At 33.7% G+C, this 15,073-nt stretch overlaps 1 protein-coding gene across 1 annotated transcript in view; it reads right to left on the reverse strand.

Annotated features, from left to right (window-relative positions):
• LOC128999774 (sodium/potassium-transporting ATPase subunit beta-2) overlaps positions 1–10,764 on the reverse strand; it is a 28,766-nt gene extending 18,002 nt beyond the window's left edge. The window contains exons 1-2 of the mRNA XM_054426445.1: positions 10,650–10,764; positions 5,186–5,334 (exon numbers count right to left, since the gene is read on the reverse strand). Of these exons, the coding sequence (XP_054282420.1) occupies positions 5,186–5,334; positions 10,650–10,705 (205 nt within the window). The 5' untranslated portion in view covers positions 10,706–10,764. The remainder of the gene's footprint in view (positions 1–5,185; positions 5,335–10,649) is intronic.
• Between the last annotated feature and the right edge of the window lie 4,309 nt (positions 10,765–15,073).

The raw sequence follows: 15,073 nt of genomic DNA on the forward strand, positions 1-15,073 counted from the left end.
GGTTATTACCCTACCCTGCAGCCTAAAAAGAACATTTATCATTATTGTACAGATATTACTGTTTTTACTAACTAATACCACCCATTAATAAATTAGCCTTTTTTACTGTACATAGCCCTGCGTTTTGTTTTTGATACCGTGACTCCGTTACTTATACAGGGTGGTAAAAAAGTCCCTGGACAGTTAAATATTTTAAAAAATAATGCAGATAGAGCTACAATACTTGGTACAAAGTTACAGGGCATAAAACTCTATTTTAACACATATTCAGTGATCCAATAACTCTTCAGGGGGACGGCCCACAAGGAGTCGGAAGAAAATCTTAAATAGAAGCATAGGTCAATATGCACATCAAATTAAAGGTCTTTTTTAGTAGAATACAATGCCGCAAACCGCACTTCAAAAGTTTGATCCTGCGCAAAATGACAGTTGTTCAAAGATTCATTTAATTTACATTGCTATTATACGCTTACTCCTCAGGGGGCACAGCCTTAGGAATCGGAAGAACATTTTTAACGTAAGCATAGGTCGATATGCACATCAAATTAAAGGTCTTCACTAGTAGATTACGATGCCGTAAATTAAAGCTCAAAAGAATGCCTGAGTAAAAAATGACAGTCGTTCAAAGATTCAAAATGGCGGATTCAAGAAATCTTTGAACATCTGCCATTTTGCGCAGGATCAACTTTTTGAAGTGCGGTTTGCGGCATTGTATTCTACTAAAAAAGACCTTTAATTTGATGTGCATATTGACCTATGCTTCTATTTAAGATTTTCTTCCGACTCCTTGTGGGCCGTCCCCCTGAAGAGTTATTGGATCACTGAATATGTGTTAAAATAGAGTTTTATGCCCTGTAACTTTGTACCAAGTATTGTAGCTCTATCTGCATTATTTTTTAAAATATTTAACTGTCCAGGGACTTTTTTACCACCCTGTATATCACAAATTGTTCAAACCTCGATAAAAAAAACCGCATGTACAAAATATCCCTGCAGTGAAAAGTTTTTAAAATTAAATTACATTTCTTTGAAACTATAATACTGCCATGTAAAATATTTCCGTTTCCAGTATTTATATTTCGTACATTTTATTCGTCAATCGGGATGTAGTGTATCATGGAGTGGGGAACCGTCCAAATCCTGGCATTATTTCTATCTAATTACAGTATACAAAATGCAATAACCGATATGGACACACATTATGGACATATCACATTTTAATGCGTAATATTAAAAGAAGAATTACAGAAGAAAAATTTAAACTTCCACTGGAAATTCCAATAGCGTGATGAATAAATCAGCATGATTGAAATGATGCTCGCTAAAAGACTTGACCTGCCAATCGTGTTGTCCTACTGCTGTAGCAGGCTTTTGTTCACTCTATATCATCACTATACTAATTGCATTACCTACTACAGTATATCATTACAGTATATCCTTATCAGGTATGAGTCGGACGAAACTATAATAAGTTTACGATAAGTTTGTGTTATCGTTCGTCATACAATTACGACTGAACTTCGAATCATTTTCTCTTAAAAGCTTTTATAATGGTGGAAACTTGGGTGTGGCAGTAAGGACTATCTGAGAAAAATCAATAGCTTTTTGATGGTTTTTAGCTTGACCCACTTTTTGATCTCAATGATTTTTTATTGTCCTGACTAAAGAAACCATTCAAAGTTCACTGTTACATATATACAAGGTGGGAAAAAGTCCCGGGACAGTTAAATATTTAAAAACATAAATAATAAAGTTAAAGCTATTTGTTAAATCTTATATCTGTTATAGCTGTTATAACTATTTTGTTATGGCTAACTATAAATATAAAGTTAATAATAAAGTTAAAACCTTTAATTTGATTTGCATATCAATATTTAGTCATCTGACTCCTATCGGGCCATCCCGCTGAGGAAATAACACTGAATAATGTGTTAAAACTAGTTTTATTCCCAGTAACTTTGTGTTTTGTAGCTCTATCTGTGTAATTTCTTTAAATATCCAACCGTCCCGGAACTTATTTCCACCAAAAGGTACAATCGCATGGCAAAGATACAGCTATCGGTATCTAATTTATATTTGTAAACTTACAGATATATTTGTTACAGATATTTAGATGCATTAAGTACACTTCACCAACTAATATTTTTTTATTCTTATGATTGTATTCTTATATTTTTACTTTTCAATTTGTATATATTCCGATTAGTGTAGTGTAATGAACAATGCTGCCAGATTATAAACAAAAAAAAAAAATCACTACGATAAGACAGGGGTTCATTAATCGAGTGATCGGGACTATTTCCTTCCATACAATCAGATGACGAATTGAAAACATGTACATCTGACGTGCGCTACTAAAGCCGATTCTTTTTTGTCCTACAGATCAAAATAGCTTCGTTACTTATGCATGTATTATTGGTAACAGCTGATTTCGATGCAGCATAAGAAAAACAATGAAGTTGCATTCACATTGAAACGCGAGCACGCAGATAATTAGTTGTTTGCACAGTGATCATGTAGTGACTAGTGACTAGTGACAACATACGGTAGTGACAATTACATGTAATTAGGAAGCCACCAATCCAACCTGGCTTGTGGCATGTGCTATGTCGTCCGACTCTTGGTATTTCAAATGATTACTCTTCCGCACATGATCATAATATTTTGATCAAATTTGGGAAATGTATTTATTTTATAATAAACTATTAACATTTCAGTAAAAAAAACATACTTCATTACCTTCCCTGTGGCAGCAATCCTAAGGACTAGTGAAATGAATGTTATTTAAATAGGGAATAAATATGATGATTTGAGTGAAAATCTAATCAGGCGAATGAAAATTCGCTTAAGTCTGCAGATTTGCTGTGGTGGGGGTGTTTAGTTGTAAATTGTACATGGTACATTTCACATAATGTTTAACCCTACAAAATTGTATAACCAATTTGGAAGTTTTTGGAATTATAAACAGTAATTTAATTGCTAATGGTTCCTAAAAAGAATACAAAAATGAACAACAAAAACGCACGATCCACCATTTAAGTTTGATATTTGTAGCATTTAACGATAGCAATAAAACATAATAATTTAGCCAAATCGCTCCGAAATTTTACTACTATTAATATACAGTTGAACCTCGTTTGTACGAACCTCGTTAAAACGAATTCCTCGATAAGACGAATTTTTTTTAATCCCCTTGACACTTTCATATAGGTCAATGCTAAAAACACCTCTATACAACGTAGTAATTAAGTTAAAAACCTCCATAAGACGAATTTGTTTGTGACATGGGCTAGGACTGATTAACCTCTATACAACGAATATTCTTAGCACAAAACCTCTACAAGACGAACGTGACCTCTATAAGACGAATTTATCATAATCTTAACCTCCATAGTACGTAGTTTTCAAAACAAACAGAAGCTTGTCTCAACATGAAACCCCCACCCATCCCTCCTCCTTCTTCAATCATTGTTTGGAAAAACCTTGGAGCAAGGAGAAACCTCTATAAGAAGAATAACAGCAGCATTAAACCTCGATAAAACGACCCTCTTTATTAAGAATACCTCTATTGTACGAATATTTCCCGTACCCCTTGAAATTCGTCTTATAGAGGTTCAACTGTATAGCCTTAAGTTTAAAACAATTCAAATCGAAATTTAATTAATCCGAATGTCTTTAAACCCATTTTTTTCGGGTGTAGCATATGTAATCTTTGATGATACTTTACCCAAATTCCAAGTTTACTAATTTTGAATAACTAGTTCTCTCAAAAGTTTTCTTTAAAAGTCAATTATAATCCTACACTACTGTGTTTTTATTCTTAAAAAATATATTGGAAACATTTGAGGTTGTTTGGTTTTGTAACGCTTGATAAGAGCCGAACTATCAGCTGGGTTCGGTTCGGTTGCGGTCATAGTATTATCGTCAGGATATGATAACACGGCTAAGTTTGTCTTATCGTTCGTCATACAATTACGACCAAACGTCGAATCATTTTCTCTTATAAAGCTTTTGTAATACTTCAAATTTGTTAAAGTGTGTGTCATGATTTGACACATGTCAATTCAATTTCTATTATGGTTTACTGTCATTGTTGAAACGTTTGTGAATTATTATATTTTTGAGTGCGATTAAATGATTATCTATAATTTCTGTAAAATACTGTAGGATAGCATCTGTTAGCTAAGTATAATAGGCTTCATGATGAGAATTATATTTCATGATTCTCGTTTCTTAATAAATGGTTCCCTGGAGCTGCATAAAATAACAAAGAAGTAAATTGCACAACGAACATATATAAAGATTCAGGTCAAAATATAGTTAAATATTTCACTGTATACAGAAAATGGCATGTCATGCATTAAAAAAAAATTAGAAGGTTACTTCTATTAGTTTATGTACCTATTATGCATATTTTAAAGTATAATAATGTATTGTTTCACGGTACTGTATGACAAATAAAGATTACGTGTAAACGGAGGAAACATGAATCACTGATAAATTGTGAGTGTATACGATAGGCCTAATGTTCCGTGTTTCCAGTTTGAAGTGGATTGTGTAATGCGCCTTTTTGTAATCTTTTTAACTAAACTTCATTTCGCGATTGATGTAACTGAAAACTGAAATAGTTTCGTAATAAACGTTTTAGTAGTGCTCCCGAACATCTCTCCCTCCTTTGACACTTTTCTGTCAGAACTTCTATTTTGGCCCCAATTTATACTAATTCAACTACGTTTAAAATGTGTTCATACAATTTTGCGAAACTGCATTCAGGACTGCATAATGGAACCCCTAAGATGGCGCGGGTCAAGGCCATGGGGTGGTGCTGGGGCGAAATAAAGGGCAAACCGGAGTGAAATTCGAATTGCGAAACGGCGGCGCCTCATGGGCGCTCCGGCCCAAAATCGATAACAGATGACACCCTGTACGTTATGTAATTTGGGTCACCTAATGCGAATACACAGGGAATCGAGTGTATCGATCGGGGGTTCTCATCCCTTTAGATGAATCAGTAACAAAGAAAATATCTACTCTACACAAATGTTGTGGATTCTCTGAAATTTGTTTACGGGATGTTTTCGGATATTAAATATCTACAACGAACTATGATTAATAATTAAAATTGGATTTAACAATGTTACATTAAATTTTTTTACGATAAAAAGAAAAGGTAAAGTGGACTCACCCCAACTTCCTGCGGTTCTCCCTAGGAACTGCCCTGTCTCGGAGTTCCACAGGAAAATCTTGAAGCCTTCCCATTTGCCCAGTTTCGGCGGCGGAGTGTAGTATTGCTCCTTCAGTTGTCCCGTCTTATCAGCCATGGTAGGGTCGAACCTGAAACGGACGGCTGCAGAAAAGAGGGTAGCAACTTCCCGGAGCAGAACCTACAGAAGATCGATCTGAACAGTAGCGCGCCGCGCGGTGTGTCCGCGAAACTAGTGATCAATATAGGCAGACTCGCTTCCACCGCCCGTCCACCGACCACCCACCACCTCCTCCACAACGTTCGTGGGGATGACATTGTGAAAAATTGTAAAACTTGTATTAATTCAATTATAGATTATCATGTAAACATTTGATCCATGGGAGAAGTTAAGGTAAAATTGTAAATTGATTGATTTGAGTACATCCCAAAGGGGTTTAATCGATGCGGGTTTTGTTTTTACTCCCTCGACCTATTGATTGCAGTGAGTTTAAAAAAAAGCAACATTGCTTCGTAATGGTGACAGTAATTATGTTTTATAAGCAGATAAAAGGTTCAGACAAAATATGAATATTAGATTCGAGTATACATTCTTCGTAAGTGAAAGATTGGAAAAAACAGTAGATGAGGGTACCGCATCAAAAGTTACAGTTCTTTTTTTAACTTAATACATGATCAATCCTGAGGATAACCTGGAATATGGTTTGATTCTGAACTCGTTTTGATATTGGAATTTAAGTGATAATTTTGTGCCCGAAATAGCAGCTCATAAACTCTACCATGAAACACAATATAAAATATTATGCCATTTTGTTGACGTATAAGGAAATGCATATTTTATATCAAAACAAATCCTAACAAGCGATATAAAAATTCACTCAAAAAACTCCTTTTAGGATGCTTACTATATACATAATTGCCTTGTGAAGGAAGTGTCTTTGTGTTTGGTCATTGAGCAGACTAAAGTTCCAAAACATAGCAAATTATCGTTCTAACATCTGGGAAAAAATATAGGCCTATCGGTTGGGGGTATATTTGTTTATATTATAAATATGCCGTTGCTTTAAAAATACGTGAAAATGGACTGAGATTTACAGATCTGAATGGGCGTATCCGTATGTATAAAATAAATTCTTATAAAATACGTTGGAACTTATTTTTTAGCAAACATTTAATTTCAACCATAGAGGTTTCGTCAAAATTAAATAATATTCACACACAAATACATAAAACAGTAGGCCTATAGAATTCATGCATTGATGTGTAACTAAAATAAAATGTATAGAGACGATTGCGCAGAAACTACTGGATAAATTCCTAGCCTATTAGAATTCAAACTCACCTTTATTATGGACAATATTTGAAATTAATGAACACCATTAATTTGAAATGCCATATAATGCATGATACCATAACATTATTTGTTGAAATGATGTAAGTGGGCAACTATAGTTATAATGTTTAATTAATAATAATTACTTGTGTTATACTATTATTTTGGATTACAAACCAATACAGACTAGCAGAATGGTATAATAGATCGTTTTTACGAAATACTACTGAAAAATGAGTGATTTCTATATTTTCTAGGTTTAGTGGGTAAAAAATCTGTAAAATGACACCTCATTTAAGAAATTTTTTTAAAAAATGAGGAAGTTATGGTGTATCGACAAAACAGTAATACAAGTACTAGACTATGTTTGAATGCGTCGTTAGAATATTTGATTGCTTGTTTTCTGTAAACAGCTCATGTAACTTATACAAAAAAAACAAAATCACATTAGCACAGAGCTAGCGTTGTATTGAATTTGTTTCATGCGATTTCTTGATGACCTTGTTTATCTTAGTTGATTTATGAGTCTCAGCGATGCTATGCTACAAGACATAAATTAAATATCGTTACCTGCTCACATTAAATTTCTTGAAATAAAACAATTTAAATTTACTATTGGAAAGATTTTGCGTAATTTATGTGTATGGTCAAAGAATTTGTAGAAGATATCAAGTAGGTTAATGAAAATATTGTGATGAAAACTGTTTGACGTTGCTATACGTGTATTTAATGTTGATGGCAATAAATGGATTTGATTTTATATGTTATAGACATAGTTAAATATTCTTGTGACTTAGGTCGTAATCTTTCAACTTCAAAACAGCTGGTAGTTGAATCAATAGCAAGCAAAAAAGGTGGTTAGGTATTGTAAGCTTTATGTATGTTTTTTGACGTCACCAATGCATGCAAATGTGTATCTATTTGTGGTTTATTAAATTACTTATGACTTATATAGGTCCTCTAGGATCGGAAACTGTAGTCATTTTGAGATTTACCAATACGAAACTAACCCATATAGGCTAATAGGTGGTTATACGTGAAGTATATCGTAGAGAGGTACTAGGTGTATGGTGTATGGAGGAGGTACCACCAGCACCACTAGCGCCGTGTAGCCAAACGACCGGTGTACACGTTATAGCTTTGTATCCAATAGTCAATGGTTATAGCTAGAATCTCCGCACCCCGCCATATGAACTAAAGTTTTAGCATAATCTGGGTAAACTGCTGCGTCTGAGTCTGATAATGTAGATAAGCGAGTAGACTAAATCCTCTTATTCGTAGGAAAGCTCTGTCTTCTAAAGTAGTTTGAAGTGGAATGGTGCCTTCTATAAGAGTTCAGTTGTGTTGTATGTGTCATATAAAAATTATTTGTCTGCTTAGAAGTTTGTAAAATAATTATTTGTTTAAGTACTACCATAGACAAAAAAAATAAATGTCTATAAACAGTTGTCTACTTTACGTGTTAATTAATAAGATTTTTAGATCCTACCATTAATGGTTGTCCGTTTTGAAAGATTGTAAATTGTATATCTAGGTCAGTTACATCTATGGTTATAACTGTTGTAAAAGGGTTGTCTAGTTTGGTAGTTCGTAAAATAACAGTTGTCTAGTTTGGTACAAAAGTAGTCTGTAACAGCAGTTGTCTGGCTCGGAAGTTTATTATAACAGTTGACTAGTTCGATAGTTTGTAAAAACAAAAACAGTTGTCTAGTTTGGTACAAAAGTAGTCTGTAACGGCAGTTCTGGCTCGGAAGTTTATTACGTATAACAGTTGACTAGTTCGATAGTTTGTAAAAACAAAAACAGTTGTCTAGTTTGGTACAAAAGTAGTCTGTAACAGCAGTTGTCTGGCTCGGAAGTTTATTACGTATAACAGTTGACTAGTTCGATAGTTTGTAAAAACAAAAACAGTTGTCTAGTTTGGTACAAAAGTAGTCTGTAACAGCAGTTGTCTAGCTCGGAAGTTTATTATAACAGTTGACTAGTTCGATAGTTTGTAAAAACAAAAACAGTTGTCTAGTTTGACAGTTTAAAAGAAATGCACTGTGGATGCGATGCTCCCTGTTGTCGATTAACGTCCGCACTAGTGAGTACTACGACTATCCCCAGTACTATCCTAATAATTAGACCAAATCGTTAATTACGAGGGAAAATGTGGTTCGGATTCCACAATAAACTGTAGGTCCCTTAGTTGCCATTAGCTGTATGGGCTAATTAACGGCTGTGTCTAAGGAACATGTCGGCCTTAGTCACTAACAAGACTACAAGATCGCGCCACTCATCCTACACTCATCCTTCACTCATATCTGGGTTAAAATACGCACATAGTGGTGTCCCATTGACTTATAAATATATGGATATGCACTTCCTATTGTATAAAGTAAAAGACTACAACATAATGTTGATTTGATTCAATTTTAAAACATGAAACAAATTAAATTAAAGTAGGTAGGTTAGTTTGAGATAAAATTATTATCCTAGGACTATAAAAAATATCACAGAATTAAGAAGCCGACTAGATTCTTTACTGTTTAATTAAAGCACCTTCAAAGTGCATAATATTACATCTTAGACTATTGATAAAACTATTGATAGACTTCGGTATCCAAGAGCCAATGGTCATGTCCCTACGAACTGAGTTAGTTATTCGTTCCAACTATTCGAATGGGTAGGCTTATTAAATTTATCAGTGATTAGGTTTTATTAATAATATTCAACTAACAACAACAACAACAACAAACTAACTACATCCGGGTTTAAAGAGCGAGACCAGCGCCTCTAAGGTCCTTATATTTATTTTACGATTTTATCTATATTTCTATGTCTGCCGACGCGCCTGAAATGTCTACAGAGTTTGCTTCATTATTGTCATGTGGTTGCATCAATGCAATGAAGGCGCTAAACAATATATCCTTTGGTATATCGTGAAAACTAATAAATAAATAGTTATGCAAATAAATAGTTAGCTGTGCTATACATGCACGGCATTTTATGTAAATTATTGCAAACATTTTTGAAGTAGGTAGGAAACTATACTGTATTTTATGTAGCCTAATAAAATATTATTTTTAATTAAATTATTTAGTTTTCTATCAACATTCGGTGTTAAAGCCACAAAGCCAAGTTCGACAGAAATAAATAAACAAAGAATTGTGAACTTGGACACAGTGTTATACAAATAACATTTACTTATTTGGGTAGATAGCTCACATCAGGGTTAGTTTTAAATTCCTTTCAAATAAATCGTACCTTAACATGAAGTAAAAATTCATATTATTTGTTGTTGTTGTTTGAGAGCGTTGATTGAAAATATTACACAAACTCTATACAGTCAATATTATGGTTATCTTAGCTGTGTTATTCTCTGACATTAGAACAGCATATACACAAAATGTAGTATTTTCCAATGGGGTTGGTTTAAAATAGTTTTTATAATATTTGTTTTAATTAATTAAAGCAACATACAAACACTTACTTCAATTACATTTTCGTAAACTAACTAAAGTATAACCAATAAACATATGGTTTTCAAATCAAAAAACTAAAAATATATAGTTGATTGTCCCTTCATCACATACAACCAGAGAAAATTACCCAAAACTATAGCTTTTCTGAAACACGCGAATAGGTTAATTTAAAATATTGGTTTCTCTACCTTTGACCTTTTTAAGATTTTTTGTAAGGGCACGGTCCAAGCTCCCTGTTGTACATAACGTCGATCATTTAAAAAATACTGTATCGCTTAGCAGAGTACAAATAAATTGCATTTGATAGAATTGATTGTTATACTTGTTATTGGTGATATTAGGTGATGACCATAATAAAAGTAGAAAATATTGTTCTGCTAACAACATGACAATAATCATATACTAAATTTTACTTCTCCTCCTTGTTCAATGTTTATATACAAATCGCGCTTAGATCAAAGTCAAATGTAAACAATAATTAGGATGAGTTAGAGCCCTTTCTGATATTTAATTATTTCGAAATCTTACACTGATCTCAACTTAGCCACACCTTTATTAACATAAATTCAACATACAGAAGGTTCACTAAAACCCATACAGTGAGCCGGTAAACAGGCGTACCACTATTAAACACAAATAAACGTACCCTTTCAAGAGCGGGTCTTTATCCATGGTCCCGTAGTTCTTCAGTTTGGAGAACATCGTTCCTTTGAAATAGACCACCACAGCTCATTCACGTAACTGGAATCTAAAGGAAAATTATAAACTTGAGCATCTGCGAGTGCGAACTGTAGAAACTGGTTGTCCTGGAGCGGGACGAACGCCAAGAACCGACTTATATAACTCGGGATTCAAATCCTACTCAAATGAGGTTCAAACGAAGACTGAAGTTGAAACAAATGAACCGGTATTTGGTCTAAGGAACCAGTTGTTTGGAAAAAAACCGAAAGTTGTCTAACTTTAGCTCCTTAAGTAAGGTTATAATAGTTCCAGGCTATTTATAACGTGGGGTAAGGCACGTTTGTGGGAAATAGTTGTTGGTTTGTTAACAAAATAACTTATCGTGTACACAAAGTATTCAGATTGTTGTCGAGTGTCTCGAGGAACATTTATGGTTGTATTTGATTAAACAATTGTTTGCATTTTTTAACATTAGTTTTATGACCGATCATTTTTGTATCCCCGTCTTTAAAAATTTGAGGTTGTTTCTGTATGTGTGTTTTTGTTCTGGCTAAACGCAAAAACTACTTAACCGACCTGACTGGGGCTTTATGCAAATGTAATATCATGAACCTGTTTATACTGAAAGCTTATTAATCTCCTTAAAATACCATCGGTCCACGTCCGTAGATGCCGAAAGTTTCGAGTTTGAGCAAAAATGTTTGAGTAAAAATTTGTTTGTCTCCAAAGCGAAACACCACAATCTTCACATTTGCAATGACAGTAATTACGTAGTTTGAATTACGATAAAGTTATTCATTCTACTCCACAACTGATTGAAGCACATAAAATACAACCATGTTAAATTTGCACAGTTCATTTGAGTTTTTGTGGGTGTTTAACCTTTTCTAAAATAAAAGTATATAATTTAAAACACACACGTTAACTTCTACATACCTCGTCTAGAAGCACGGGTACAGCAACTTCTATTGTATATAATTTATAATTAACGAATAATCCATGGATATACAAACATCCTTAGAGCTGTCACGGAAACAGAAGCACAGCTCACGATGGTCACCACGAATCATGCAAGACAACGTACAACCAAGTAGAACCAATGATTGGAAGTTTGTTGGAACTTAAGCCTTTAAAATGTCAACAAAAGATGAAGTCACTATGTATACATCCTTAGCGGATAGCTCATTGCTCGAAAAGATAAAATATTACACTTTGTCCCCGAAATTATCACAAGATATAATCCTGTGTGTATGTGACTTAGGCTTTGCAACTTCAGGATCGGCGTTTCTCCAAATAATTTTATTTATTTCCACTTTTTAAGATTTTAATAAATTGACACAATGTCACTTGGCCAAAGATATTTTTTATCATCATGGTTAGTAAATGGTACCCTAAGCTTAATATGACCTGGACTAAAAAACATTTAACTTTAAAAATAAGTTCCAAATGATTGTGTGCTTATTGTGCTCTTCATATCAGAGCTTGCAGTGGTTGGAGCAACAATAATTGTTAACTATTATTTATAAGTTAAAACCTCATGTAAAAACACTAATTTACGGATTTTCAAAAAAATTGTGTAAATACCTAAAGAAACAATTACGAAGTTTCAGTTCAGCCAGTGCATATTTTGTATCTCTGTGAATATTTTACAGTTTATTTAAACTCGATAAACACTCTAATACTGCCAGGTTTTTTTTGTAGGACCATTTTATGTGGTAAACAACCGGCGGCTGAAACCCTCTTAACAAAAAATGGATCAGCTGGTATCGATGGAATTTACATGTGTTTGTTTATTTACATGGGTTTTTATGCATAGAGATGAACAGATGAATGGATTATAACTGGAGTCACTACTCTCTGGTTAGACAATGAATAGCGTGCCTTCGAGATGGCCGCTTGTTGCTGTGTTTTGTTGGTCACTCATCTCGGTTTGTTTGGTTAGACTTTTCATTTATTTGTCAAATTAAAGTCAAGATGGCGTCATCCTGTTGTTGTTAGTCAACAAATATGTCAACATTGTTATATCAATACATAAACTTGACAAAATAATTAAAATTAAAAACAATTGATGATATTTCAAAATTACTTTTAACACTCAGGTTTTAATGTGCAATAATTAGTTAAAGTGATACAAGTCCATCAAAATCAAATAACCCCAAATAACATGGTTGGGATGATTGGAATTAATTTAACAGCTATCCAACCCATGGTGGAAGGAATTAAAAAAACATAAGTGTGCTAAATCCCATCCATCATATGCTAACGTAATTCAGATAGAAAAAAAATCACCTGATTGTATTGGCATATAAGTTATATAAGTTATATAACGTGTTTCATAGCCTAAGAAAGCCGAAACGAGTCTTATCTCAATTTCTGTCTGTATGTCTTTCTGTCCATTCTGTGACTCCGTCTGTAACGCCAAAATGTCATTTTACGCGGCCTACTCCTAGAAAACTAGAGTACCAATCAAGGTTTTAATAATTTTTCTGTATTTACTGGATTGGTGAGAGTGTCTTTGGCTATAAAAACAAGGCCTCGCTTCTTCGAAAACAAAATAACGAACCACCAAAAACCCAATTTTGTTCGATTTTTGTCAAATTTTCTCCCATTGTTTACTATTACATTACATTTTATGAAATAACGATCAGCTGTTTGGATTAGTTCTCACTTCTAGCTGTCACCGATATGTTTACATTAAAAGTTGTTTACAAATACCGCAACCATTTCCGATCAAGTTTTGTCAGCACATCCAAACCAAGTGAGATTAAAAACGTTACGTGCCTTACTTAACCGGTTTAATTAATCGCAAGTGCAACGATTGTTCTTGAGTTTTGAAAACCGGGGAAAATACCGTGAATCAGTGTTGTATTAGTGCAAGGAAACTTATCATCGTCACCAATACCGTAGCTTACAAAGGTTTCCACTCATTGACGGCGCTTCAAGGACAGTTGTGTAAAGTGCAAAGTAAAAAATCACGACTGATTTTAAAATCACGGGTGTTCGTGGATGTTGCTGCGATCTTGGAAGATCTTTCTGATTTCCCTGTGATCGTACCGTAACAGAGTTTTAACTTAACAGATGTAGCTAAACTCGCTTTTCCAATGTGTCACTTTTGGTTTCTACTTACTTACATTTCGACAACGATATCGGTACTTTTCCTAAGTTACTTAGGAAATAAAACTACAAACGTACAAAACCCCAGATTTGTGCGTTTTTTGTCACATTTCCTCCGAATGTTTGTTAGATATATGTACCGATTATCGTTTAGAGTTTACGTAATCTTAAGAAACCTTTGTTTGGATAAAGGTGAAACTGTCATTAATATGTTAACATTAAAAGCTGCTTACAAATAATGCTATTAATAGGAAATAACTTTGATTTTCGAAAACTAAAAAAAAAAATTCAAACCAAAGGACATTAATAACTTCGGTACCGGTACTGCACCACATCAAGTGAAAGTTTTTTTTTTTAGCAAACCATAGTGGGTTTTCAAAGCTTTACGTTGTTTACGTTACATGTTACATGTTTTGTGGCCTGTGTGTATTTATTTATTTATATACTTGCCAACTGATTAACACCTATAATACAGTTTGATTAGAAGGATAGTTTGAATTAGTCGTAAGTACTACAGTTCTTTTCTAAAATGTAAACGTTGGTTTTTGGTACCGGTACTGCTACTTTTCCTTAGAACCGGTGGTAGCAGTACCAGTAAGAATAATTTATACATACAAACACAACACTATTTTCACTATTTATTTATAAACACTGCACCTTATTGCTTATTAAATTTAATTGATGTTTTACTGTATAATTTTTAGCGTTTTCTGTCTGGACTCCAAAATGTTGTGTGGACTCAATTCTGTATTTGTGTGTGTATGTCTATTGGTAATGCATTAATGTCCTTATTTTTCGTGGAAAAGACAAGAGCACCATTGTTAATAAAAATTTCAACCCGAATAAAGTGTGCAGTAGTGAGGTTGAGGTAGTGTTTTAACTACTTTTAACCAGTGTGAAAAGTAACTTTCAATTACAGGCCTACCTTAGGGCTATGCCTCATAGATTTATACTGTAAGGCAATTCCTTTCATCGTTAGATATAAAATATGGACTAACACGATCGGGTGACATTTAATTGCGAAGCATTCGTTTTGGCTTTGAAACTGTCAGATATTGTATTTGAGAAGGTTTATATGTATTCCTAAACAGTTATAGTTTTGCCATCATATCTGGAAAAATGCACACTAAATATGCAAACCAACTCCTGTTCTGAATATAAGGTTTTAACTTACTACAAGATTCCCGTACGTAGAACGGGCAAACAGCTAGTAAGGTAATAAATTGAAAGAATAACAAACACATAAGTACAACTGAGGTATTTTTAACATTAAGT

The sequence above is a fragment of the Macrosteles quadrilineatus genome, unplaced genomic scaffold (genome assembly GCF_028750875.1).
Source record: "Macrosteles quadrilineatus isolate MER2022 unplaced genomic scaffold, UCM_ALF_1.0 Scaffold_8__2_contigs__length_117827958, whole genome shotgun sequence".
Taxonomy (NCBI): Eukaryota; Metazoa; Arthropoda; class Insecta; order Hemiptera; family Cicadellidae; genus Macrosteles; species Macrosteles quadrilineatus.